Source organism: Lynx canadensis, chromosome A2, assembly GCF_007474595.2.
Source record: "Lynx canadensis isolate LIC74 chromosome A2, mLynCan4.pri.v2, whole genome shotgun sequence".
NCBI lineage: Eukaryota > Metazoa > Chordata > Mammalia > Carnivora > Felidae > Lynx > Lynx canadensis.
Window position 1 is genome coordinate 55,100,968 of NC_044304.2, and position 25,468 is coordinate 55,126,435.

At 52.4% G+C, this 25,468-nt stretch overlaps 1 protein-coding gene across 1 annotated transcript in view; it reads left to right on the forward strand.

Moving 5' to 3' along the window:
* GRIP2 (glutamate receptor interacting protein 2) overlaps positions 1 to 25,468 on the forward strand; it is a 53,444-nt gene that overhangs the window by 19,237 nt on the left and 8,739 nt on the right. Inside the window, exons 4-21 of the mRNA XM_032592491.1 lie at positions 4,872 to 4,952; positions 5,227 to 5,362; positions 6,255 to 6,400; positions 7,076 to 7,162; positions 7,674 to 7,749; positions 8,969 to 9,114; positions 9,976 to 10,123; positions 10,236 to 10,405; positions 12,483 to 12,608; positions 12,937 to 13,086; positions 16,184 to 16,370; positions 16,864 to 17,009; positions 17,770 to 17,850; positions 20,633 to 20,699; positions 20,792 to 20,937; positions 21,762 to 21,906; positions 23,805 to 23,944; positions 24,570 to 24,749. Of these exons, the coding sequence (XP_032448382.1) occupies positions 4,872 to 4,952; positions 5,227 to 5,362; positions 6,255 to 6,400; positions 7,076 to 7,162; positions 7,674 to 7,749; positions 8,969 to 9,114; positions 9,976 to 10,123; positions 10,236 to 10,405; positions 12,483 to 12,608; positions 12,937 to 13,086; positions 16,184 to 16,370; positions 16,864 to 17,009; positions 17,770 to 17,850; positions 20,633 to 20,699; positions 20,792 to 20,937; positions 21,762 to 21,906; positions 23,805 to 23,944; positions 24,570 to 24,749 (2,358 nt within the window). The remainder of the gene's footprint in view (positions 1 to 4,871; positions 4,953 to 5,226; positions 5,363 to 6,254; positions 6,401 to 7,075; positions 7,163 to 7,673; positions 7,750 to 8,968; positions 9,115 to 9,975; positions 10,124 to 10,235; positions 10,406 to 12,482; positions 12,609 to 12,936; positions 13,087 to 16,183; positions 16,371 to 16,863; positions 17,010 to 17,769; positions 17,851 to 20,632; positions 20,700 to 20,791; positions 20,938 to 21,761; positions 21,907 to 23,804; positions 23,945 to 24,569; positions 24,750 to 25,468) is intronic.

Here is a 25,468-nt window from a genome sequence, read left to right on the forward strand (position 1 = left end):
TTAATGAAAGATGTACATGGTCTTTGCCCGTGGAGGTATACAATATTCTTGGCAGAGATTAAAGAAGACAAAAATAAATGAAAGAGTAGACCATGCTCATTGATTGGAAGACCTGATATTGTAAAGATGTCAACTGTCCACAAATTGGTCTGTAAATTTAGTACATTTCTAATCAAAAAATGAAGAGAAAACTGAAAACCAGCAGGATGCATGTAGGCTGATAAGCTTCCTTACTGGGGTGGCAGCAGGAATGAAGGTGTTTGCTGGTCTGGCAACCAAAGGCTTAGGTTTTAATAGCTTAAGGATACAGGAGATGAAGTCCCTATACCTTCCCTAGTTGGAACTCACACCCCAGCATAAAGCCAGGACCTTTAAAAAGACATACCCTCAGCGAAAGTGGGGACTGGGAAAATACCCACCCATCTACCAAAGAGAGAGAATGTCTGTCTCAGCTAGGTCTTGAGATTTGGGTTTCTGAGATGTGCCCCTGGTATCTGTTGAAGGTTGTAATTCACACTACTCCCCTGGTTCCAGAACCCCTGAGCCAATATTTCTATAAATAATGCCTTGGCAGGCACTGAGGGAAAGGAATTGCAAATTCTCTCTGGACCCTGGAGGGACCTGCCTTCAACCAGGCTGAATAAGATTCCCACAGGTGAAGCCCTACTAGAGATGAACTCACAATCCAACAATTACCAAATATACAAGGAAGTAGTTCACCACGAGGGAGAGTCATCAGACATCCCAGACAGCAGAAACACCTCTCAAGAGTCTGAGATAATAGAAAATTGAGTAATAGATGAACATTGCAAAGATTTAAAATTATTAGAGACCTGTAAGGTGCACTAGATAAGGAAAGAACAATATATGACAAGGATATAAGCAAAAGAACCAAACACAACTTTCCAAAACCAAAATTGTACTCGTTGAAATTAGAAACTTACTGAAGTTGGGAAAATTTGAATATGGAGTGGATTTTAATTAGTAATTTAATAATGAAGGAATTAAAAAAAATATTTATTTATTTTGGGGCACCTGGGTGGCTCAGTTGGCTGAGCGTCTGACTTCAGCTCAGGTCATTATCTCACGGTTCGTGAGTTCGAGCCCCACGTCGGGCTCTGTGCTGACAGCTCGGAGCCTGGAGCCTCCTTCAGATTCTGTGTCTCCCTCTCTCTCTGCTCCTCCCTGGCTCACATGCTGTCTCTCTCTCAAAAAGAAATAAAGATTAAAAAAAATTAAAAAAATTAATTTATTTTGGGCAGAGCACAAGTGAGGGAAGGGTAGAGAGAGGGAGACAGAGAATCCGAAGCAGACTCTGTGCTGACAAGCTGACAGCAGTGAGCCTCATGTGGGGCTCGAACTCACGAACCGCAAGATCAGGATCTGAGCTGAAGTCAGACACTCAACCAACTGAGCCACCCAGACGCCCCAGAAATCATTTTAATTTTGTAAGGTGTGATAGTGATATTTTTGCTATTTAAGAAATGTGTTCCCACTTTTTTTTAATGCATACTGAAATATTTAGAGTGTAATTTCATCATATCTGGGGCTTGTTTTAAAGTATCTCAGCATAAAAATACATGGGATAAATATGACAAAGTGTTAATAATTGTTAAAACTAGATGTTGGGTAAAGATGATTCATTATACCAGCGGTTCTCAAACTTCAGTGTGACACAGAGTTGCCTTTGCAAAACACAAAATTATTACATCTACACAGAGGAATCTGGAATATATAAAGATTTGATAACAAGAAAACAACCCAATTTAAAAATGAGCAAAAGGTTTGGATAGATATTGCACCAATGAAGATATATATGGGTGGCAAATGAGGAAAAGCGTACCACATCATAGTCATTAGGCAAGTGTGCGTTAAACCACAATAAGAAGGGCACCTGGCTGGCTCAGGCAGGAGAGCATGTGACTCTTGATCTCAGGATTGTAAGTTTGAGCCCTCACTGGGTGTGCAGTTTACTTAAAAATAAAGTCTTTAAAAAAAACACAGTAAGAAGCCTCTACATATCTGTTAGAACGACTAAAATTAAAACAACAACAACAACAAAACAAAACAAAAAAAAAAAACAATCCTACCTGACATTGCCAAATACTGGTGAGAATGTGAAGCAACCAGACCCCTCCTACATTACTGGTGGACCCACAAATAGTGCAGCCACCCTGAAAAACAGGTTGGCAGTTTCACACAAAGTTAACCTCATCCTTACCATGTGACCCAGAATCCCATCCCTGGGTATTTACCCAAATGGAACAGAAAGTTATGTTCAAACAAAAATCTGTATGCAAATATTTATTATGCCCCCTGTGAAATTGCACCAAACTGGGAAGAGTGGAGATGTATTTCAGTAGGTGAATGGCTAAGCAAACAGATGCATCCCTGCAGTGGAACATCTGTCAGCAATAAAGAGGAGCAAACTGGGGCTCCTGGGTGGTTCAGTTGGTTAAGCATCCGACTTCGGCTTGGGTCATGATCTCACGGTTCATGAGTTCGAGCTCCTCATTGGGCTCTGTGCTGACAGCTTAGAGCCCGGAGCCTGCTTTGAATTCTGTCTCCTTCTCCCTCTGCCCCTTCCCTGCTTGCTCGCTCTCTCTCTCTCTCTCTCTCTCTCTCTCTCAAAAATAAACATAAAAAAACTTTTTTAAATAAAAAAGAGGAACAAACCACTGATCCATGCAAAACAGGAGTGAATCCCAAATGATTATGCTAAATAAAAGAAAGTAGACTTAACAGCCCACATACTTACTACATGATTCTATTTATATGGCATTCTAGGGAAGCCAAGAGTATATATAGAGAAAACAGATCAGTGGTAGTTGGGGGCTGAGGGTTGGGCAGGGACTGGTTGGTTACAAAGGGGGGAGCAAGGGAAAATTTTGGGGGTGATGGAATTATTCTAAATCTTGGTTGTGGTGGTCAGGACACATTTCCCAAAACCCAGAGAAGAGCACACGACAAAGAATTTTAATGTCTATAAAATTTAAAAAATAGATGAAAATGTTAAGTTAGGGTAATCTACTAAAACATGTACACATGCAGATTGCTGGACCCCCATCCTCAAAGTTTCTAATGTACTACGTCCTAGGTGGGACCCGAGAATCTGTTGTTTCTGACCAGCTCCCAGGGGTTGCTGGTGCTGCCGGTCTAGGAGCCATGCTTTGAGAACCTCCGCATTGTACTATTCTGTTTTCGTTATGTTTGAAATCTGTGAAAACTTCTTAAAGTGAGCGTTTTCTAGAATTAAAGCTAAAGGAGACAGACTTCTCGGAGAGTGTTTTCTAGAATTGAAGCTAAAGGAGAGAGACTTCCAGGAGAGTGTTTTCTAGAATTGAAGCTAAAGGGGACAGACTTCTCAGAGAGTGTTTTCTAGAATTAAAGCTAAAGGAGACAGGCTTCCCAGAGAGTGTTTTCTAGAATTGAAGCTAAAGGAGACAGACTTCTCGGAGAGTGTTTTCTACAATTGAAGCTAAAGGAGAGAGACTTCCAGGAGAGTGTTTTCTAGAATTGAAGCTAAAGGGGACAGACTTCTCAGAGAGTGTTTTCTAGAATTAAAGCTAAAGGAGACAGACTTCCCAGAGAGTGTTTTCTAGAATTGAAGCTAAAGGAGAGAGACTTCTCGGAGAGTGTTTTCTAGAATTGAAGCTAAAGGAGAGAGACTTCCGGGAGAGTGTTTTCTAGAATTGAAGCTAAAGGGGACAGACTTCTCAGAGAGTGTTTTCTAGAATTGAAGCTAAAGGAGACAGACTTCTCGGAGAGTGTTTTCTAGAATTGAAGCTAAAGGAGAGAGACTTCCGGGAGAGTGTTTTCTAGAATTGAAGCTAAAGGGGACAGACTTCTCAGAGAGTGTTTTCTAGAATTGAAGCTAAAGGAGACAGACTTCTCGGAGAGTGTTTTCTAGAATTGAAGCTAAAGGAGAGAGACTTCCAGGAGACTGTTTTCTAGAATTGAAGCTAAAGGAGACAGACTTCTCGGAGAGTGTTTTCTAGAATTGAAGCTAAAGGAGAGAGACTTCCGGGAGAGTGTTTTCTAGAATTGAAGCTAAAGGGGACAGACTTCTCAGAGAGTGTTTTCTAGAATTAAAGCTAAAGGAGACAGGCTTCCCAGAGAGTGTTTTCTAGAATTGAAGCTAAAGGAGACAGACTTCTCGGAGAGTGTTTTCTAGAATTGAAGCTAAAGGAGAGAGACTTCCAGGAGAGTGTTTTCTAGAATTGAAGCTAAAGGAGAGAGACTTCCAGGAGAGTGTTTTCTAGAATTGAAGCTAAAGGAGACTTCTCGCGGGCTGCCAGAACATCTGAGAATGTGAACTGTAAACGATCAAGTGCAGTCCTCGTGAACGAGTGCTGAGTGGGTCCATTCGACTGAGTTTGCTCACAGTCAGCCCCGTCTCACCTGTGCCGTGGTGCCTGCATGGGAGAGAGTTGCCAGTCCCGGCAGTTGTGCAGGCACAGCCCCCGGGTGGTGGGGCCCCAAGACCTGTGCTCTAATCCAGATGGCGTGACTCCCCAGCTGTGTGACTATGGGCCTGAGTTGTCCCGCTTGGGGCCTCCGCTTCTCTATCTATACAGTGGAATGACACTCAACCACAGGATGGCTGTGAAGCCCCAGTATGTGGTGGTGTTCAGAAGAAGGTTATTCCACTCAAGGGCAGAGATGGAGCCTCCTTTGGGAGGAGAAGCCAGGAGGACCGCCCCCCCCCCCCCCGCCCCGCCACCGCCCAGCAGATTCAGTCGGAGCCGGTGGCAGGAGGGAACCCCTTTTACAGGTCACATCCATGAAGCAGAAGAGTCCCAAGGCAGAAAGGTTTCACCTGCACGGAAATGAAAGTGGAACTCAGGGCCTTTTCTCTTTCTTGCCTGCAGACGATGGACCTTACTCCAAAGGGGGCAAGGACGCAGGAGGGACCGATGTGGCCCTGGCATGCCGCAGACAGAGCATTCCAGGTGATGAGCCTCTTCCCCTTCCCCTTTCTCTGTCCTGGAGGCACAGGTGGCTCAGAACGGGGGGGTCAGACGGCAGTGGCTCTGCCGATAACTCACTCTGTGACCTTAGACCGGTCACTTAACTTCTCTGATCCTCTTTGTGTAAAAAGGGGATGATCTTACCCAGCATTTTGCAGCCAGGTGCTCTGTTTACCAAGTGTGGGTCTCATTTGTATTGGAGCTAGGGGCCTGGAATTGTGCCATACTGCCTGCTCACCCCCCCATCTGTTGACAGAGGAGTTCCGCGGGGTCACCGTGGTGGAGCTGACCAAGAAGGAAGGCAGCACGCTGGGCCTAACCATCTCAGGTGGCACCGACAAGGACGGGAAGCCCAGGGTCTCCAACCTGAGACCGGGGGGGCTCGCAGCCAGGTGAGGATTGGGCTCCGTGGGGCAGGAGGAGGCGGGCAGGGGCCAGCGGAAAAGGTACCAGGGCTGTCGGTAAAGCCATCAGTCAGTTGTTTCCAGAAGCGCCCCAGTGCTCCTTGGAGGGAGGCCTCCGGTCGGTGGTGGCTGTAATTCTAGGCCCCAGCTTCTTCTTTTCCCCTTTACTCAAGGGGCTGGCTCGACCACAGCATCCCACTCTTGCCAGGCCCTCCAAGCTTTTGCACATGCAGTTAACTTGCCAGAAGGCCTGTTCCCCACTGGCAGCCTCCTATTCATCCATCCACACTGCCTCTGGGAGGCCCCCCGTACCCCAGGCCCAGGCGGCTCCTCTGCTCGGCTCACATGGCCCTGCGTGCCAGTTCTGCACACATCACTCTGGATTTTCCTGTCGTCTGGCCTATGCGGGTCCCTTGGATCAGGAGTTCCATGAGACTTGGGGGTTAGCCTCTCTGTTGCCACCTCTCTGGGCCTCACACAGGGCAGGCGTCGGTAGCGTCCAGTTGAATAGAACAGAAGATTAGTGGTTAGAAGCCAGGGTGAGCTCTAGGAAACAGCAAATAAGGAGATGATCCAGCCACTCTGTGGGCTCCTCTGAGGCTGGTCGGAGCCTTAAGTATGAGGGCAACACCCCAGCCGGAGGAAAAGCAGGCAGGTCGGCATCGGGGGAAATGCCAGGCCTGGGTGTCAGACAGGTGTAGGTTAGAATCTGCACTCTCTTACTGACCCGCTGTGTGACCCTGGACGATGTCTGACCTCTCTGAGCCACTGCTTCCCCATCTGTGACATGGGGATTCGGAGATCATAAGGATTCAACAGAAGAGTGGGTGTGAATGCTGGCACCTTCACCGTGCATGTGCTCTGGCCTCCTTGCTCCCAGGAGTGACCTGTTGAACGTGGGCGACTATATTCGGTCAGTGAACGGGATCCACCTGACCAGGCTCCGCCATGATGAGATCATCACCCTGCTCAAGAATGTGGGCGAGCGCGTGGTGCTGGAGGTGGAGTATGAGCTGCCCCCGCCCGGTGGGTGCCCTTGGACGGGGAACTTTCTCCACTGCCTTAGTCATGGGTAGACACAGCTGCCTCCCTGCCAGCACCTGGGTGGTGGGGACCAGCTGGGTGGGTGGGACCTGAAGACCGGCCTATGTCACACCTAGGGACTTCGGCTGCAACTGCAGTGTGGTGTCACCAGGAGGTGACAGGGCCCTGTTTATAACCCGTTGTCGTTTTTTACATGTAGCGTCCAGAATTCTACCTCAGGGCGGAGGGGGGGGGGATGGTTTGGGGAATGGGGGCTGAAACAGTTATTCCCAGCCCTACTGGTGTCTTCACCCCTCCAGCTTGCACAGAGTACAGTGGGCAAGGGTTTAGCCTAGCTCTGAATTTTCAAAGCTGGTCTAAAGTCTTAAGATTTGAATGACTGGAATTCAACCCTGGCCTGAGCCCATAGCCATGGACTCACGTCTGAGTTCTGTCGTGGTCTCTGTGTGAGCCTGGGCAGGCCTCTCTCTAAGTGGGTGTTAAGGTGAAGGGTCCCTTGAAGTCTTGCTTGTCCTACCTGTAAACTGGGGTGGGGGGAAGTTTACCCTCCCTGTAATCTCTGTCTGGTCACCCAGTTCTCCCAGAATGAGCTTTGGGGATGTCTGTGGCTTGGTGATGTGACTGAGGTACTCAAAGGAGCCCTCTATTTCTCCCCAGCCCCTGAGAACAGCCCAGGGATCGTCACAAAGACAGTGGACGTCTCCCTGTACAAGGAGGGCAATAGCTTTGGCTTTGTCCTCAGAGGTCAGTGTAAGAGTCATACTTGGGGCCAAGAGGTGGGAAGGAGGCTACTGCTAATTCCATGTGTGAACACATGCTTTGCTTTAATGAGGTTGTAGGGATAGGTATATGGATAGATAGGATCGCTTCTTGCTTCTGACTCTAAAGAACCCAGGGCCATTAAGTCAAATGTTAAATGGAAACATTTGCCAAGCAATGAAGGGTGCATGATTGCTGGGAGTGAGATTGAGAGGAAAGTTTGGAGCTGCCTAGCAACCAGGGCAAAAAGGGAAGTAGGATGAGATCATAGGAAGGGAAGCAAGCCATTTAAGAAAGGATTTCGGTCACGTTCCCTACTTTTTGTTCCAGCTCTGGGGATTTACGGTTGGTATCTTACAAGAGGGCCCGTGAATAGAAGGGACAGGTCCTAAAACAGATTTAGTTAAGGGAGCCTGTTTAGGGGCTGAGTCGGGGCATCTAGGCATCAGGGAAAGAGTGGGTAGATGACTGATTCCTCTTGTTGAGTTCTGTCCAGGGGGTGCCCATGAAGACGTACATAAGACCCGCCCGCTCGTCCTGACCTGTGTCCGGCCTGGCGGCCCTGCAGACAGGTGAGCCTGAACCAGAAGAAACCTTACAGCCTTTCCCTGCCCTGACTGCCCCCAGCTCCTCTGTGAAGAAGGCAGACCAGAAACCACTGTTCTCTAGATGAGCAAACTGAGGCTCAAAGAGAGGACACACCTTGTTCAGAGTCACTTGGACTTGTTGGTGGAGCAGGACTCAATGCCAAACGGGAGAGACCCCAAGATCTTTCCTCCCCAACAACCTACTGTCTCAGGGGTGGGGAGGGAAGCAAGCCTTGGCGTTATGTTGTTCTTCCCTTCCCTGGCTTTAGTTTTCCCCATCTGTGGCATGGGGCGGATACTACAGCCCCTAGGAGTTGCTGTGAGAGATTCGGGGGCCCTGTTAGCAGTGCCGCTATGGCCTCTATAACGCAGCCTCTGGAGTCCTGGCTGTGCCACCCTGCCTGCCTCTGCCTGGGCATAGCTCAGAAGGACCAGGCAGGCAGGGCCAGGAGACGAGAATGTGGGAGACGAACGTGTCCAGTTCCCAGCACCTGACCCCTGACCTCCCCAGTGGGAGAGTCTTGGCCATTTTAAGAGAAGCCTGGAACGGCCTTGTCAGAAATCTAAACCCATTCTTGGGACAGAGGCTGTGATGAGCTATTCATAGAACCTCCCAGAATAGCTTTGGCCATCTGTTGGGGCAAGCACTCCAGGGTGGAGATTTGACCCAAACCGAGGTGAACCCCCACTCAGGCCCCTCTCCCAGGGCCCCTGCTGAATTTGTTCCCAGGTGCATTTGTCACCAGGCCAGAATCACTGCTGAGGAGCCAGAGTGGGGGCAGTGAGAGCGGACCTCATGACGGGCAGCATGAAGCCTCCAGACTGCCCCACCCCTGATGCTGTGTGGCCCTGACAGGGCTGGTGTCCTTTCTGGGCACTGGCATTCTCTTGTATCCCTGGGTGTCCCCACTCAGACGTTCTAGGGTTGAGCTGGGGCTATGAATTTATTAAGCACCGAGAAAGGGGGGAGCTGTCAGAGCTGGTCGCTGGTCCCAGCTATCCTTACCTGCCCGCTTCATTTATTCAGCCGCTTACCCATGGACTCCCTCCTACGTTCCCTCACTCATCATTCCGTCCCTTTCTCCTTCACCCACTGCCTGCCCCTCTCTGTCCCCCGTGCCCCAACCTTTCCCAGCACCCTCTCGGGAGGGCTGTGCACAGTGCTCACTGAGGCCGGGCTGGCTGACCAGGCCCTTCCCTGCAGGGAAGGTTCCTTGAAGGTGGGCGACAGGCTGCTCAGCGTTGATGGGATCCCGCTGCACGGGGCCAGCCACGCCACTGCCATGGCCACGCTGCAACAGTGCAGCCACGAGGCGCTCTTCCAGGTGGAGTATGATGTGGCCATCCCAGGTGAGTTGGGGGTCTGAGGACTAGGGTTGGGGCAGAAAGAGGCCCAGGGCTTGGGGCAGGGGGTAGCAGACCCAAATCCTCACCACTGCAAAGGCTCTGTGACCTTGGACCAGCACCTAGCCTCTCTGAGCCTCTCTGGGCAATAAACACTATGTGTCAGGCATTGTTTGAGGCACTAGAGATCCAGGTGAGAGCAATACAGACAAGGCCTCTGTTCTCAGGGAGCTCACCTTCTAGTGGGGAGAGGTGGACAGTAAACAGAATAAATCAAATATGGGAGGCATCAGATAGCAATAAGTGGCATTCTAAAAAAAAACAAAACAAAACATCAGGGAGAGATGGGAAAGGCTAGGAGAGAGAAAGGTGATGGTGGCTGGACCAGGCTGGTTGCCTGGGAAGCATAGATAGGTTGCATTCAGGAAATATGATGAAAGTCGATTTGGTCTGATTTGCTGACGTTTGGACACAGTGGCGGGGGTTGGGCAGGGGCGTCGAGAGCACAAGGAGCTAGGTTTCATATTTAAACCACTGGGTGGGTTAATGGGGGTGCCATTTTCTGAGATGGGAAAAGGTTGTAGACAAATGGCAGGCTCTCCATAAGTGGGAGCACCTTAGTGTTGTCTAGCAGAGCCGTAGGGTCAGAGCCCCTCAGAGCTGAGTTCGTGACCCTCCTCTGCTGCTGAGTGTTTGTGTGAACTTGGACAAGGCCTTTACCTCCATACATCTCAGTTTACCCATCTGTAAAATGGGTACGGTAATCCCTCCCCAGCAGTGGGGGTTAAATTGAGATAGCCGACTGAGGCTGGGGAGGCAAGCGTTCAATATTTGCATTTCGAACTCTTGTCTCCTTCCACGTGCCAGACACAGTGGCCAATGCTTCGGGGCCCTTGATAGTGGAGATAACCAAGACGCCTGGGTCCGCCCTGGGGATCTCGCTCACCACCGGCTCCCACCGGAACAAGTCGGTCATCACTATCGACCGCATCAAGCCGGCCAGTGTGGTGGACAGGTGAGACACACTGGGTGCTGCCCCCGTAGTGGCCAGGGATGGACGGAGGAGAGGCCACCTTGAGCTCTCTCTGGCCAGACCAGCCTCCCCTTTCATTCTCCCACCCGGCCAGGAGTGGGGCCCTACATGCTGGAGACCACATCCTGTCCATTGACGGCACCAGCACAGCACACTGCTCGCTTCTGGAGGCCACCAAGCTCCTGGCCAACGTGTCAGAGAAAGTGCGGCTAGAGATCCTGCCAGCACCCCAAAGTCGGAGGCCCCTGAAACCGTCAGAGGCAGGTGGGTCCCCTTGGAGGGTCTCAGCCCCCAAACCTGAGGGCGGATGGGGAGGATTGCACAGGGTCCCAGAGGCCTAGGACTGTAGCCCTGGGCAGGCTAAAATTTACTGGAACAAATGTCCGCTCCCATGGGGAAGCTCAGACTGTCAAGTGCAGCAGCCGAGGCTGGGCCGGTGGGGCAGAGAAACAACTTGAATGTTTGAGTGTTGACAGTCTGCTGGGGTGGGTGTCCCAAGGCTGTTTCCGTCACTCTTTGTATTAATAGAAATACAACGGCTAGACCAAGGTTGGGGACAGTCCTTCTGTGCTCTGTGCTACTTAGAGCTTAGATCTGGGGCTCAGCTTACCATCCTCAGTAGGACCAGAGGGGGCAGCCAGTCAGTCAGGAGCACCGAGAGCCCCGCCTTTTGAGGAGTTGGGGGCTCCCAGACCAGAGCAGAGAGCTGGGTGCGAGGCAGTCCAAGAACAGAGGAAGCAGGTGGTCTAAGAGACCAGAGGGCAGAGCTGAACTTGGGGCAGGGAAGTGCCTCTAGCATTCCAGACCTTGGGCTTTGGGTTCAAATGCCAGCGCTGCCCCAGCTGAACAGCCTCTGCATCTCTCAGCCTCCGTCGCCTCGTCCGTAAATGGGAGTGAGGACCCCACATGCACAGGCTTGGGAGAAGTTAACCGAGGTAGAGGATAGAGCACAGCCCAGGGGTGTGAATCCCAGCCTGGTACGCCCGATTGATCATCTGGGAGAGAAAGAAACCCCTCAAATAAAATGCGGGGAGACAGGTGTTGGGGAGGGTCCATCTGTGTGGTCTCTGCCAGGGTCTGAAAAGGCCCCATCAAGCCACAGCCAGGGCCTGACACGGAAGGCTTTGGGGCTTGAGCTGGAGTCACATATGGAGCACCTGCTGTGGGCTGGGGCTTCCCATGGGTCGCCTCCTTTCATCCTCAGGATGAGTCTGTGAGGTCAGTATTGCTGTTATTCCACTTTCCAGAGGAGGTTGAGGCAGCTGAGGCTCAGAGAGGCACCCCTGAGGTGCCTCATGAGGGCACACGGCTGCCGACAGCCCTCCTGGCCCTTGTGGGCCTCCGCTAGGTGCCAGGCACTGCTCTAAGCACGTCCTGTGTGGTAGCTCGTTCACATCCTCCCCGTTATCCTGGGAGGCAGCCACTATCTTAGCCCCATTATACAGATAATGACAGTGAGGCACAGAGGGGCCAAGTGGCCTGTCTCAAGGACCTGGCAGCTGGCTCCTGAGTTGGCTTGTGTGCCGTGCCCTCCCTGTGTGGGATGGAGGTGCTGCACAGGGGGTGGAGTCACTGGGCTGAGATAGCTGGGTTCTCACTCATCCGTCCGTGGACACGTTGCACCAGGCTGGCCCCCCCGAAAGCCCCACAGCAGAAGGAAGAGCCAAGGCGGGACCTGGGGCAGTCTGGGAGGAGGCGTTGCATGGCAGCCGGTTTAGAAGATCTGGTGGGGCAGGTGGGGGAGGCAGGATCGCTGGAGTCCCGTGGGAAGCAGATGGAGGAGAGTGCAAAGAATTCATCTGGGGGTAAAGCCTGCGCAAGTTTGGAGGGCAGGGGGCGGGAAGCCAGAGCAGCTTCAGACTGCAGTGCAGGGGTGAGCAGACCTCGGCCAACTCCTCGGCCCTGGAGCATAGGTTGCCTCGAGAGCCCAGCATGGGGCAGAAACAGCCAGGCCCTAGTGCCCCCATGTGCTCAGCCCCTGGCCAGGGCTGCCCAGGCCACAGCACCGCAGTAGATCCTAAAGGCGCAGGGGCCCAGTGGGGTCTGTCAGCCGCGCTGCCCAAAGCTGATGGGCCAGTTCTCAGGCTGGGCCTGCTTTCCCTCCCATCCTTGCTGCCGCCTGGCTGAGAGCTGAGCACAGTGCCTGGCACGTAGTGGGGGTTTCAGGACACATGAGCGGCATCCGAATGAATGCCTGGCTCTGGGAAAACTCAGGCTGTCTGGTCCTGCTCTTCTCGCTTCATCTTGCAGATGGGAGCCTGCCCTCCAGGGGGGCGTGGTGAGTCCAGACTCGCTCAGTCCCTAACACCTGCACCTCTGTCTCCTCTTCCTTGGGTCACAGTGAAGGTGCAGAGGAGCGAACAGCCACATCGCTGGGACCCCTGCGTGCTCTCCTGCCACAGCCCGCGGCCCGGCCACTGCAGGACGCCCACCTGGGCCACACCTGCCGGCCAGGACCAGAGCCGATGTAATGTGCCCATCTCACCATGGCTTGTGCATGTTTCATAGGGGAGGAAACCAAGACGCAGAGAAGTTAGGGGGTCTGCCTGGTATTACCCAGCACATTAGTGGCGACATGAGCCTGGCAGCTGGGTTTCACCAGGTCTGTGAAAACCCTGCAGTCTTTGAGGCCCAGAGTGGGAGAGACTTACCTGAGGTCACACAGCCAGTGGTTGAGGTGAAAGGGGGAGTGCGTCCCCGTGTCGCCTTGTGCTGGGGTGGCTGCCTAGCACCCACTGTGTGGCAAGGTGGTAGGCCCTTCTGGGATTCACGGGGCTGTGCTCTCATCTCCCCAGCCTTGTCCTCGACTCCCTTTTCCTCGCCGACCATGAATCATGCCTTTCCCTGCACCAACCCCAGCACCCTTCCCCGTGGATCCCACCCTATGAGCCCCCGGACCACAATGGGGCGGAGGAGGCAGCGAAGAAGGGAGCACAAAAGCTCATGTAAGTAAACCATGGGCTCTTCCCTCCGCTTTGAGCTACGTGTATGCCTGATCCTGAGAGATTTGCCGAAGAGTGGGGGCATTTGGGGCAGGGCCCCAGTTCTATGTTTGTGGGGTCATTAAATAGCATGAGTGGTATGCCAGACTGCCTTGGATGGTTGGGTAGGTTGTGCAGTGTACAAGGATGCACCTGATGAGTTCCAGTTGCTTTGTACATTTATTATGGAAAATTCCCAGCAGGTGATAGACCTCACCATCAAAGAGGCACCTCACCTTAAAGTGCCTTGAGGAGAGGATACCTGAATCTGAAAAGCTTTCCCCTTTCAGATTTGCACAAAGGTCTTGCAGGAACTCCATTTCATTTTCTTTCATTCTGGATTCGTTCTGATCCATTCAAGGAGAAAGTGTGAGCGTGGTGCAGCTACGTCTTTACCACTTCTCTGACATTTTTTAATTTCCCCTAAGACAAAGACATGTAGGCCTGAGGCTAGCCATCCAGCATGTGGTAATTTTCACGTTCGGTCTGTATGTATATATACACCTATGCGTGTAGACACACACACATATATACACACACGTATAGATTTCTACTTACCTTTTGTTTATAGGCATTTCTATTTGCAATCACTGTATATGTAGTTCCCTTTTGAAATGAAGGTATAAGTATTTTAAAAAGTGAGTGAATGTAAAGACAAATAGTAGTGAATGATAATGCAGGAGACGTGTGGAAATAGCAAAAGTCACGAGAATGCCAAGAATTTTGAAGTCTTTCCTGGGAAAAGTCCTTCCTTTGTTGACGTAGAGAGTTTATCCAGCCTTCTGCTCTGTGAGTTGTAGAGGCCTCCAGGAAGGATGAAAGGTTAACTGGGCCGTTTGTAATTGAACCAGGTGAGGGAGAAGAGGAATACAAATCTCCTGGAAAGGAGCTAAATACGGTTATGAGCTTCCTGGAAGCCAAGGTGAAAATGGAAACATTTCAGAGTCAGATGAGAGATTAAAATACGTCTTTACCGGGGCGCCTGGGTGGCGCAGTCGGTTAAGCGTCCGACTTCAGCCAGGTCACGATCTCGCGGTCCGTGAGTTCGAGCCCCGCGTCGGGCTCTGGGCTGATGGCTCAGAGCCTGGAGCCTGCTTCCGATTCTGTGTCTCCCTCTCTCTCTGCCCCTCCCCCGTTCATGCTCTGTCTCTCTCTGTCCCAAAAATAAATAAACGTTGAAAAAAAAAAAAAAATTAAAAAAAAAAAAATACGTCTTTACCAACCTCCTTTGTCAACCACCAAAGCTGGAGGTGTGTAGGTAAAAAGATTCAGAAATGCTGTTCATAGGCAGGGGCATGTGGAGGCTAAGGGCTCTTGGGACACCTTTACCTGTCCCTTTCCTAAGATGGATGACTAGTAAAGTATTATTATTATTATTATTATTATTGATGATAACCATTAGTTAATTAGTTAAACGTTTTTTTTTTTTAATTTTTTTTTTCAACGTTTATTTATTTTGGGACAGAGAGAGAGCATGAACGGGGGAGGGGCAGAGAGAGAGGGAGACACAGAATCGGAAACAGGCTCCAGGCTCTGAGCCATCAGCCCAGAGCCTGACGCGGGGCTTGAACTCACAGACCGCGAGATCGTGACCTGGCTGAAGTCGGACGCTTAACCGACTGCGCCACCCAGGCGCCCCAATTAGTTAAACGTTTTGAACACCTCCTATATACCAAGCACCATTCTTGTTATTAGTGATGGAACTATGAAAATTATAGCAATACAACATATGGAACAATACAATATATTACACAGATTGTAACATGTAATATAAAGTATAACAAAACAGTAATAAAAGTATAATAGTATAATAGAATTCATAATAGAATTAAATATAATAAATTATATTTAATACATAATACCTATTAATAATACAGGTATTTTTATATCTGGAATATAAAACAATATATATTAAGTAACAATGTATCAAACAGATATAAAATTTTCATATGACCCAGCAATTCCACATTGATATATGCCCAAGAGAAATGAAAATATATGTCATGTCTACCCAAAAACTTATACATGAATACTCGTAGCAACATTATTCATTTTAGCCAAAAGGTGGAAACAACCCAGATGTCCATCAAGAGATGAATGGATAAGGGCGCCTGGGTGGGTCAGTTGGTTGAGAGTCCAACTTTTGGTTTTGGCTCAGGTCATGATCCCAGGGTTGTGGGATCGAGCCCCGCATCGGACTTCTCACTGAGCATGGAGCCTGCTTAGGATTCTCTCTCCCTCTCCCTGTGCCCCTGTCCTGCTCTCATGAATGCTCTCTCTCTCAAAAAGAGAGAGAGAGAGAGAGAGAGAGAGAGATGAATGGTTAAAGAAAATGTGGCGTATTCATACTGTGGGATGTTATTTAGCCTTATAAAGGAGAACCTTGAAAATATTACGCTTAGTGACAGAAGCCAGACACAAAAGACCACATATTATAGGATTGAATTTATAGGGAATGTCTAGAATAGGCAAACCCATAGAGAAGAAAATAGATTAGAGGTTGCTTAGGGCCGAGAGAGATGGAAGGATCTGAAGCACTAGCTAAAAGGAATGGGGTTTCTTTCTGAGATGATGAAAGGATTCTACATTTGATTGTGCTGATGGTTTTACTACGTTGTTAATATACTGTAACACACTAAGTTGTACACTTTAAATTGGTGAATGCTATGTTAGGTGAATTGTATCTCAATAAAGCTGTTACCAAAAATAGCATACTACGTATTATGGTATTATACTAGCATTAGAACAACACTAACCCAACGTAACATCACAATCCTCTGTTTTACAGAGGACTTTACAACATCACATCACACATCACAATCCTCTGTTTTACAACATGGCAGTCCCAGGAGCTGTCTCCCTTAATCCTTGTCACGGCCCTGCTGGGTGGGAATCCCCCGCTGTGCAGATGAGGAGAGCACTGCCCAGAACAGGCTGTGACTCCCTGGGCCACTCACTTGCCCGTCTGACTCCAGGTTCTTGAGCCTAGGAATGGGTTGGTTCTGGCCCGAAGGGCTCTCTGGGACTGCCCACCTGACAGCCATGCCCACCTGTCCTGCAGTGTCACTGGCCTCCAGCACAGTGGGGCCAGGGGGACAGATCGTGCACACGGAGACCACGGAGGTCATACTCTGCGGAGACCCCCTCAGCGGCTTCGGCCTCCAGCTCCAGGGTGGCATCTTTGCCACCGAGACCCTTTCTTCCCCTCCGCTCGTGCGCTTCATCGAGCCCGACAGCCCAGCAGAGAGGTGAGCCAACTTCCCCTGCCCCACTGGGCCTGCCACTCTCCAACTCAGGGCTCATAGATAGCCAGGGAAACTGAGTCACATGCCAAGCCTGGCTTCACAAGTGTATCTCGCTCCGCCATCCCATCAACTCCGTCATCAGCCCCACTTTACAGATGAGGAAACTGAGGTGCAGAGAAGCTGATGCATTGCCCAGGGTCACGCAGCTTGTGAGTGCCCCAGGACTGGAACCCCTGTCTGCCTGAAGCCAGAGTCCTCTATATACATATCTCCTAAGGCAAGCATCACCCCCCTTGGGCAGACAGAGAAGCCGAGGCCCAGCAAGTTCACTCCCTTAGCCAGAGTCACATGCTGAATGGCCTGAGGATGTACAGCTGGTATAGGGCCGAGCTGGGAGTCATACCTCGAGCCTGCCCCTGCATGGCATTCCTGTCCCCCAGGGATAGCCGTGCTGGTAACGGAACTTCTTCTCTCCGCGGGGCTGCCCGGGATTCAGGTGTGGGCTGCTGCAGGTGGGAGACCGGGTCCTGTCCATCAATGGTATTGCCACCGAGGACGGGACGATGGAGGAAGCTAACCAGCTGCTGCGGGACGCGGCGCTGGCCCACAGGGTCGCACTGGAGGTCGAGTTTGATGTGGCAGGTGAGTGAGTGTCCCTACCTCCCCCTCGCCCTTGGGGACCCTGTGCTCCCTCCTGTCCTGTGCTCTCGCCCGGTGCACGTGCTCCTCCACCCCCACCCCACCCCCCCTTGCAGCAACCCTTCTGCCTGAGTGTTTGCAGCGTGTGCCTGAGCACCAGCACCAGGAAGGCACTGGCCGGGGAGGCAGGAATTCTGCACACCAGTGGGAGCGTTGATGAGGGAGTTTTGTGCCGAAACAGGACCGAGGGAGGGCAGAGGGGGGCTGAAAACATTCCCTGCCCCTCTGCAGGGCTTAGGCAAAGAACCCCACACAAAAACTCAGTTAGACGTTCTGGTCTTGTGATTTCGACATTCTGTGACTTTGGACACTCCCTCCCACCACCCATCCTCAGCTTCCCCAACTTGAACTGGTGAATAGAGTCCTACTACAATGGATATTGTTGGGTTAGATGAGATAAATTGTGTGGAAACACCAAGCTAAGGCCCGGCACGTAGTAGGTGCTTGGTAGATTGTTACTGGGTCTGAACTGGGTTGGCTGGCCGTCATGGGGCCTGGGTGCCAGCCCCAAATCTGCTCTGACCAGATGGGTTGTCTTGGGCAAATGCCAGCTCACCATGCCTCAGTTCTCTCATCTGTCAGGTGGAAAACGCAGGATGGGGTTGGGATGGTGACTTTTTGCAGTCTTTCCCAGCTGGCCTACTGGGACTCCCTGAGTCTTCTCCCTCAGGCCTCACATGAGTCCACGTGTGTTTGCCTGCAGAGTCCGTCATCCCGAGCAGCGGTACCTTCCACGTGAAGCTGCCCAAGAGGCGTGGAGTGGAGCTGGGCATCACCATTGGCTGTGAGTCCCTCCCCGCCATCCAGTCCCCACTCCGAGTGAGCCTCCTGCTGAGGGAAAGCACACACCTCCAGCCTAGAAGAGGGGGTGCTCCAGGTGGGAGGGCTGGCTTGGGTTCCCTCTGCCTGCAACGCTCAGCTCTGTGTCCTTGGGCGACACCCTAGCCACTGGGAGCGTCAGTTTCCCATTCTGCACAATGGGAGTTTCCTGGCCATGTGGCTCTCCCAGTGGGATTAAGTGGCTTGTAAGGCACCAAACACGTGGGCCAGATTGGTTTTTTATTTGTTTTTTGTTGTTGTTGTTTTTTACCTTCACATTCCCAGTAGTGGGAGGATGAAAACAGAAGAGTAGAATGCACAAGCATAGGGACCTTCAGAACCCTCCCATGGCTTCATCCTACTCTGAGTAAAAGCTGAAGTCCTCACGGCTGATGAGGCCTTTGTGATCTGGTCCTAGTGATCTCTGACTTCATCTCCTGCCATCCCTCCATCATGCCCCACCAGCCACTGCTGGCCTCCTGGTTGATCCTTGAACATACTGCTCCTTCCAGCCTCAGGGCCTTTGCACTGGCCATTCCCTCTGCCCTCTTCCCCACCATTTGCTCAAATGGCACCTTTGGAAGTCCTTTCCTACCACCCCGATTTACACTTGCCCTACCCTCCACATGGCCCCTTCCATACTTTCTTTTTCTCCACAGCATGCTTTATCAGTTGACAAACTATGTACAGTTGGCCCTTGAACAACATGGGTTTGAACTGTGCAGGTCCACTTAAACATGGATTTTTTCCGATAAATACAGTACATCCTGTAAATGTATTTTCTCTTCCTTACAATTTTCTTTTTTTAATTTTTTTAATGTTTATTTATTTTTGAGACAGAGAGAGCCAGAGCATGAATGGGGGAGGGTCAGAGAGAGAGGGAGACACAGAATCCGAAACAGCTCCAGGCTCTGAGCTGTCAGCACAGAGCCCGACGCAGGGCTCGAACTCACGGACCGCGAGATCATGACCTGAGCCGAAGTCGGCCGCTTAACCGACTGAGCTACCCAAGCGCCCCTTTTCCTTATGATTTTCTTAACATTTTCCTTTTTCTAGCATACTTTATTTTAAGAACACAGTATGTGATACATATAACATACAAAGTACATGTTCATCAATTGTGTTATTTGTAAGGTGTCCATTCGACCGTAGGCTATTAGTAGTTAAGTTTTGGGGGAGTCAAAAGTTAATATTCAACTGCACGGGGAGACAGCACCCCTAACCCCCACATAGTTCAAAGGCCAGCTGTACTTTAAAATGTTGTTGATTATCTGTGTCCCCCACCAGACTGGTAGCCCCAGGAGGGTGGGGATCTTTGTTTTGTTCACTCTCCCTCTCCCTTGCACATACATAGTAGAGATTGAACTGTGTCCTGGGGATCCTGAAGGGAAAGACGTTGGGATAAGGGGTGGAGACACCCCCCGGCTGGCTGTAGCATTGCCACCCCCACCGCCCTGCTGAGGTGACCTCCTGGCGAGTGTCCACTCTGGCCAGGGCAGCACACACACTGGTAGGCTGACCCCAGGTCAGGCAACAGATGCTTGGACCTCATTCCCTAGGGAGATTCAGGGAGCCCCAGAGAACAGAAGACCAGGATTGCAGTCCTTGTGTGAAATGATCCTCAGTCCCCACCCTGGGCTTGACAGAGGGTGACTGCAGCTCCTTCCTTCCCCAGACTCCACAGTCAATGGAGGTGGAAGTTTAAGCACTCTGGGAGGGGAGAAGCTGCTTCCAGCCCAGGAACCTCTGGGTAGGGCTGCCAGATACAGTTGCACAAGTTGCACATGACACAAAGATGCCCATTTGAGGTAGACTTACAATTTTATTGCATCAGTCGGAAGAGGTGCCCTTGTCTCATCTGCAAAGATGCCACATGGGCTAGAAGAGGCTCCTACCATCTGGTCACTAATGGGAAAACCCATCCGCCCAGATGGATTCTTTCTGCAAGAAGACTTAGCTATTCATGCAACACCCATTGTCTTAGGTCACGTTTCCCCAGAAAGAGCTTCTTAGACAGAGTTATGTTCCGGGGGTTTGCTGAGAAGGGCTCTTGGAATCACCACCTGTGTGAGGTGAAGGATGTGGGGCTGGGCAGATGGAGGAGCTGGGTTGTGATGCGACCACAGCAGGTGGCCCAGCCAATCCCACGGAGAGCCCAAGGGCCAGGAAGGCTTTGGAAGTTGTCCTGAATGAGGCTGGGAGCCAGGCCTTTGCACCTCTGTTGGACCAGGCTGTACCCAGGAGCTGCATAACCTTGGGTGAGGCTGTTCTCTTGGTCAGAGGCAGTTTCCGGAGAGGGAGCCCCCTGTGGGCCATTCAGCTAGCACTCCCTGCAGATGGGAGAAGGGAAAACTCAGTTGTGGAAGGGTCACCCAGTTCCTGGGTCGTGTCCCTGTGCCAGGTGGGAGTCCCTGACACAGCCCCTGAAGGAGTTCGCAGTTTGCTGGGGGATGGGCTGAGCAGAAGGGAAAAGCGCTGATGTGGACTGAGCACCTGTTATGTGCCGGGATCCATGTTAGGTTTTGCTTTGTCTAGTTTGATCTCATGACATCTTCATGAGTTCTGTGGCATCCCCCCCATTTTACAGAGGGGAAACTGAGGCAGAAAGGGGGCTGATTTGCTCACGGTCACCCAGACAGGAAGCAGTGAGAGCAGGACATGCTCTAACTCCTGACCCCTCCAAACTCCCTGAGGCTGAGGTGGTCAAAGGTCAGATTCATGCTTCTCCCCCCTCCCCCCCCCCCCAGCGACCAGCAGGAAGCGAGGAGAGCCCCTCATCATCTCTGACATCAAGAAGGGCAGCGTGGCACACAGGTAGGGCTGGCCCTGGGCACAGGGCAGGGGGAGTAATCCAGGGGGAGTAGCGTGTGCCAGCCTCTTTCTGTCCCCCACCCCTGCTCATGCAGGACCGGCACCCTTGAGCCAGGCGACAAGCTTCTGGCCATCGACAATATCCGCCTGGACAACTGCCCCATGGAGGACGCTGTCCAAATCCTGCGGCAGTGCGAGGACCTGGTGAAGCTGAAGATCCGGAAGGACGAGGACAACTCCGGTATGGCCCCTGCCCGGCCCTGCCGCCTCTCGGTCCACCCCCGGATGATGCGTTCCCAGCTTGCAATTTGGGGTTCCCTCTGGCCAAGGAGGGAGGGAGGCAGGCTGCTGGTGCAGGCTCCTTGAATGAACAGATGCAGGGAGGAGCCCCAGCACAGATGTCTCACCATCCCTGGGGCTGCCTGGATCCTCTGCACCCAGCACAAAGCCTAGCAGAGGGGACCCCCAGGGGGCAGCAGCGAGCAGATGAGTGGGCGGGGCAGGGATGCCTCAATGACTGCACCCTGCACGGGCAGTGTGTGAGTGAAGAAGTAAAAGCTGTGACACCTCTGAGGCCAGACAGGTGACAGAAGTGAGTGAACTGGACAGAAGGTAAGAGAAATGTATACAGGTTGGGGAGGCAGTAGGGAGGGGTGAGGCTTGTGGTCCCTGGAGAGCCAATCCCTTATTCAGAGAGGCAATTCCTACCCTGGGAAGTATGCTGTCTTGTGGGCAAAACTTCTTCTAAGTTTTCTTTTTTAAAGAAAGCTGGAAATCTGGTTTCTTCTTCTCATTATTGTTATTTTGTGTCATGCATGAAATATATATTTTAGAGTGTTGGGTTCATGGTGTTTGGGTGCCAGAAAACATTTCTGGAGGCAGAAGATGGCATCAGAGTCCCCGGGTTGTGCCATCCAAAGTCATGGCAGGAGTGAGTGGGTGAACTAACAAATGAGTGAGTGCGAGTGGGAGTGAGTAAGGACACCAAGGTGTTGGGGGCTGGGGGCGTCCATCTCCTGGGTCCTGCCCCACTGCACCCCGCCCTGATAGGTGCCACCTTTGCAGATGAACAGGAGACCACGGGTGCCATTAGCTACACAGTGGAACTGAAACGTTACGGGGGTCCCCTGGGTATCACCATTTCGGGCACAGAGGAACCTTTTGACCCCATTGTCATCTCAGGCCTCACCAAGCGTGGTCTGGCTGAGAGGTGAGCCAGGGTTCTGGGGGGGGGGGGGGATGCATGGGGTGGGCCCAGGGACCCTCATGGGGCAGGGGTTGTGCTTTGAGAACAGCTGAAGTGGATTCTGACCTTGGTTCCAACGTTGACATTCTGGGTGACATCAGGACTGTCCCTTCCCTCTCTGAGCCTCAGTTCCACAGAGGTAGACCAGCCCCTCCCTGGCTGACCTCTCCAGCTTTAGTAGGTGCCAGATAAATGTATGCCAACTCTCCTCTCTCTCCCAATGTGGAGATTCCTGGAGATTTCTGGAAAGTCAGCATTGTGAGCCTTTTTGGAGCACCTGCTGTGTGCCTTCAATCCTGGCACAGCATGGGGCTTTTCTGCAGGCATTATGGGCCCCCCTGCTGTCCTCTCCCCTGGGGAAGGTGTGAGAAAGAGGGTGCCCCAGGCTGGCCAGACTGGGGGGAGCAGGTGAATCTGGGGCCCAGAGGTAGAACAGGGCCCCATGGGGGTCACAGGGGGTGGTCCCAGTCTGGGCGAGATGCAGCTTTCTCCAGCCACTGAGAGGAACTGGCTGTAAAGGGAGAGACTGGGCAGGTCTGGAGGGGGCAGGCTGGGCCCCTGGGGGAGGACACAAAGCAGGAAGGGCCACGTGGTGACAGGGTGCCGCAGTGGGACAGAGGGGGCTGAGGAGTGTGGTTCCTGGCTCCCTGTTGGTGTCCTTGCTCCCGGAGCGCCCCCTGCTGGCCCACTCCAGGGGCCAGTGTGGATGGTTCCCACCTCAAGTATGTTCATCTACTCCCACGTTTACTGGGTACCTACTATGTGGCGGCTCATCCTGGACGCTGGGAGCACAACAGACAGTCCCCCGTGCCCTCACCAGGCTGATCTAGCTTAGTGCTGTCTAGCTGCAGTGTAATGCGAGCCACACATTTAATTATCAACTTCCCGGTAGCCATATTAGAAAAATAAAGAGAAATAAAACGAATCTTACGTATGTATTTATTTCAACACGTAATCAATATACAAATGATAAATGAGATAGTTTACACTATGTTTTTAATTGTGTCTTCAGAATCTGGTGTGTCGTTTGCCTAAGTCAAGGTGTCTCAGTTTGTGGCAGCCACGCTATGGGGCCCAGTAGCCACAGGCGGCTGCCGAACTGGACAGACCTCCCTCCCTCACTCAGCCCGCCACCCCCCTGACTTAGTCCCCTGGACTCCTGGGGAGCTTGGTGGGCGGTGCCCACCTGCAGCTGCTCTCCCTGCTCTCTCTCAGTGCTGGCTGTTCCTCAGGATCCCCTTCCCCAGCCCGATTCCCAGGGATACCATTTAATTGGCCAGGCGCGGGGGCCAGGCGTGTGCATGTTTAGAAAAGCTCCTCAGGTAATTCTAATGGTGTCCAGGCAGAAACCCACTGGACCGGATCAATGCTGCTGCCTGGCCTTGTCAGCCCCTTGCATCCCCTTGTGAGGTCGCCTGGGCACCCTGTGCTCATTCTCTAGGTGAGGAAGCTGAGGCCCAGGGAAAGGGAAAGGCTGTCCATGGAGAGAAGCATGAATCCCTTCCACCCATCCATCTTTCAGTTAGAATTAGGTAAAGTAAGTTTATCACTCTCATTTACGGGCTCCAGATCATGTGGTAGTTGACAGCTGCTCTGCGCGATTCAGACCGTGCTCAGAACTCCTGCTTCACCCTGCTTCCAGAACCTGCCTTTACAGTCAGGCAGGATAATCCCTCCCCTCCCAAATTCTAGACTTTGTACCTCCGTTCATACCACCAGAGATCACACTTGCCTTCTGTTGCAGCTGGGTTTGATTGAGGTCCGTCGGGCTTGTGCCTTGGGGTTCCTGAGTTCCCTGAAGGCAGACCCCCACCCTGAAGCCTCGACTGTGTCTCGTTCTCTGTCCTGTGCCCCCTCCCCAGGACTGGCGCTATCCACGTTGGGGATCGCATCCTGGCCATCAACAGCGTCAGCCTCAAGGGCCGGCCTCTGAGTGAGGCCATCCACCTCCTGCAGGTGGCTGGTGAGACTGTCACACTGAAGATCAAGAAGCAGCTAGACCGTGAGCCTCACCCCAACACCTGGGGGCCCTCAGCCCATGTGGGAACCCCTCTGTGCCCAGCCTCGTGGAATCCCCACCAAACCCCACAGAGGTGGGAAGGCACCTGGGACAGCTGAGGAGATGAGACCCAGAAGGGTCACAGCTTGTATGGGGCAGAGTCTGGGCCTGAACCACCCACTGTCTTCATCGCCTCCTGCCTCTCACAGCTGCTCGTTATGCCTTCGGGCCGTACCTGTCCTTTCCTCAGTTTCCCCCGATTTGTACCCTGTACCTTGGCAAGCGAGGCCACCGCCCGCCGTGGAAGGAGCCTTCAGGGTCTTCCTTCTGACCCGGGCCCCACTGTTGCTCACCCTGTGACCTTGGGCATGTTGTGCACACACAACGCCACGGGGGCTTCCCGAGGCCCAGCTCAGAGAACTCAGCCTCCGTTTTCCTGTCTGTGAAATAGGTTTGCCCATTGGTGCACCACCTCCCTCATATCAGGGGGCCCAGCAGTAGGCTTGGGGGGAGTGCTCAGTGCCTGTGAGTTCCCAAACCAGACTGAAGTGGGGAAACTGAGGCTCACTGAGCATCTCTGTCTCTGAGGTCAGAGGCCAGTGGCAGTGACACCCCCTTTCCATCCCAGGCCCCCTCCCACACCGCAAGTCGGGCAGCCTCAGCGAGGCCAGCGATGCAGATGAGGACCCTCCAGAGGCACTCAAAGGGGGCTTGCTGGCAGCTCGGTTCTCCCCTGCCGTGCCCAGCATGGACAGCGCCGTGGAGTCCTGGGACAGCTCGGCCACAGAGGGGGGGTTTGGGGGCCCAGGTAACACTTCATCGCCTATAAGCAACATGCTCTCTCTGGGCCGCCCCAGCTGCCAGGCCTTTGTAGGGGCTGCTCCTTCTGCCTAATCCTTCCTCCTCCTCTCCCAGCTCCTTCCTTCAGGGACGCTTCCTGGAGGCAGACCCGCCTGGGCCACATCAGCCATTCCCAGGGCCCCTCACTGCTCAGAGCATGGACCCCAGGCCTTCACACATCTTTTGATTAGCATCCATAGCACCTCAGCTGGCTATTCAGAGTTCCCCACCCTGAGGTTAGGGACCAAGCTGGCCATACTTCTGTCTTTGTCATTCCCAGCCCAGTGCCCTGCACACGGCAGGTGCCCAATCAATGTTTATTGCATCCGTGGAGTCCTGGGCAAAAAACCCCTTCCCACCTCATCCCGCAAGACCCAGCCTTAAAGTGGACACCTCCAGGCCACCCTCTTAGGACACGAGCTCCCCTGCCCATGCGTGTTGAGACCCATAGGTAGCTTTGGAGGTTGGGGGCATTTGACTGCAGCAGCTGGCCTTCTGGCCTCTGCAACACAGAGCCACAGGGGCTCCCCAAGGCCAAGCTCAGAGAACTAGTGGAGCGAGGCTTCTAAGTGCCCTCAGGTGGCTCCCAGCCCCTGTCCTCACTGTCTGTATATCTGCCTTCCCTGGGGTCTCCGCTTCCCCATCTCAAGTACTTGATCAGTATCTCTTAGCTTACTCCCAGGGCAG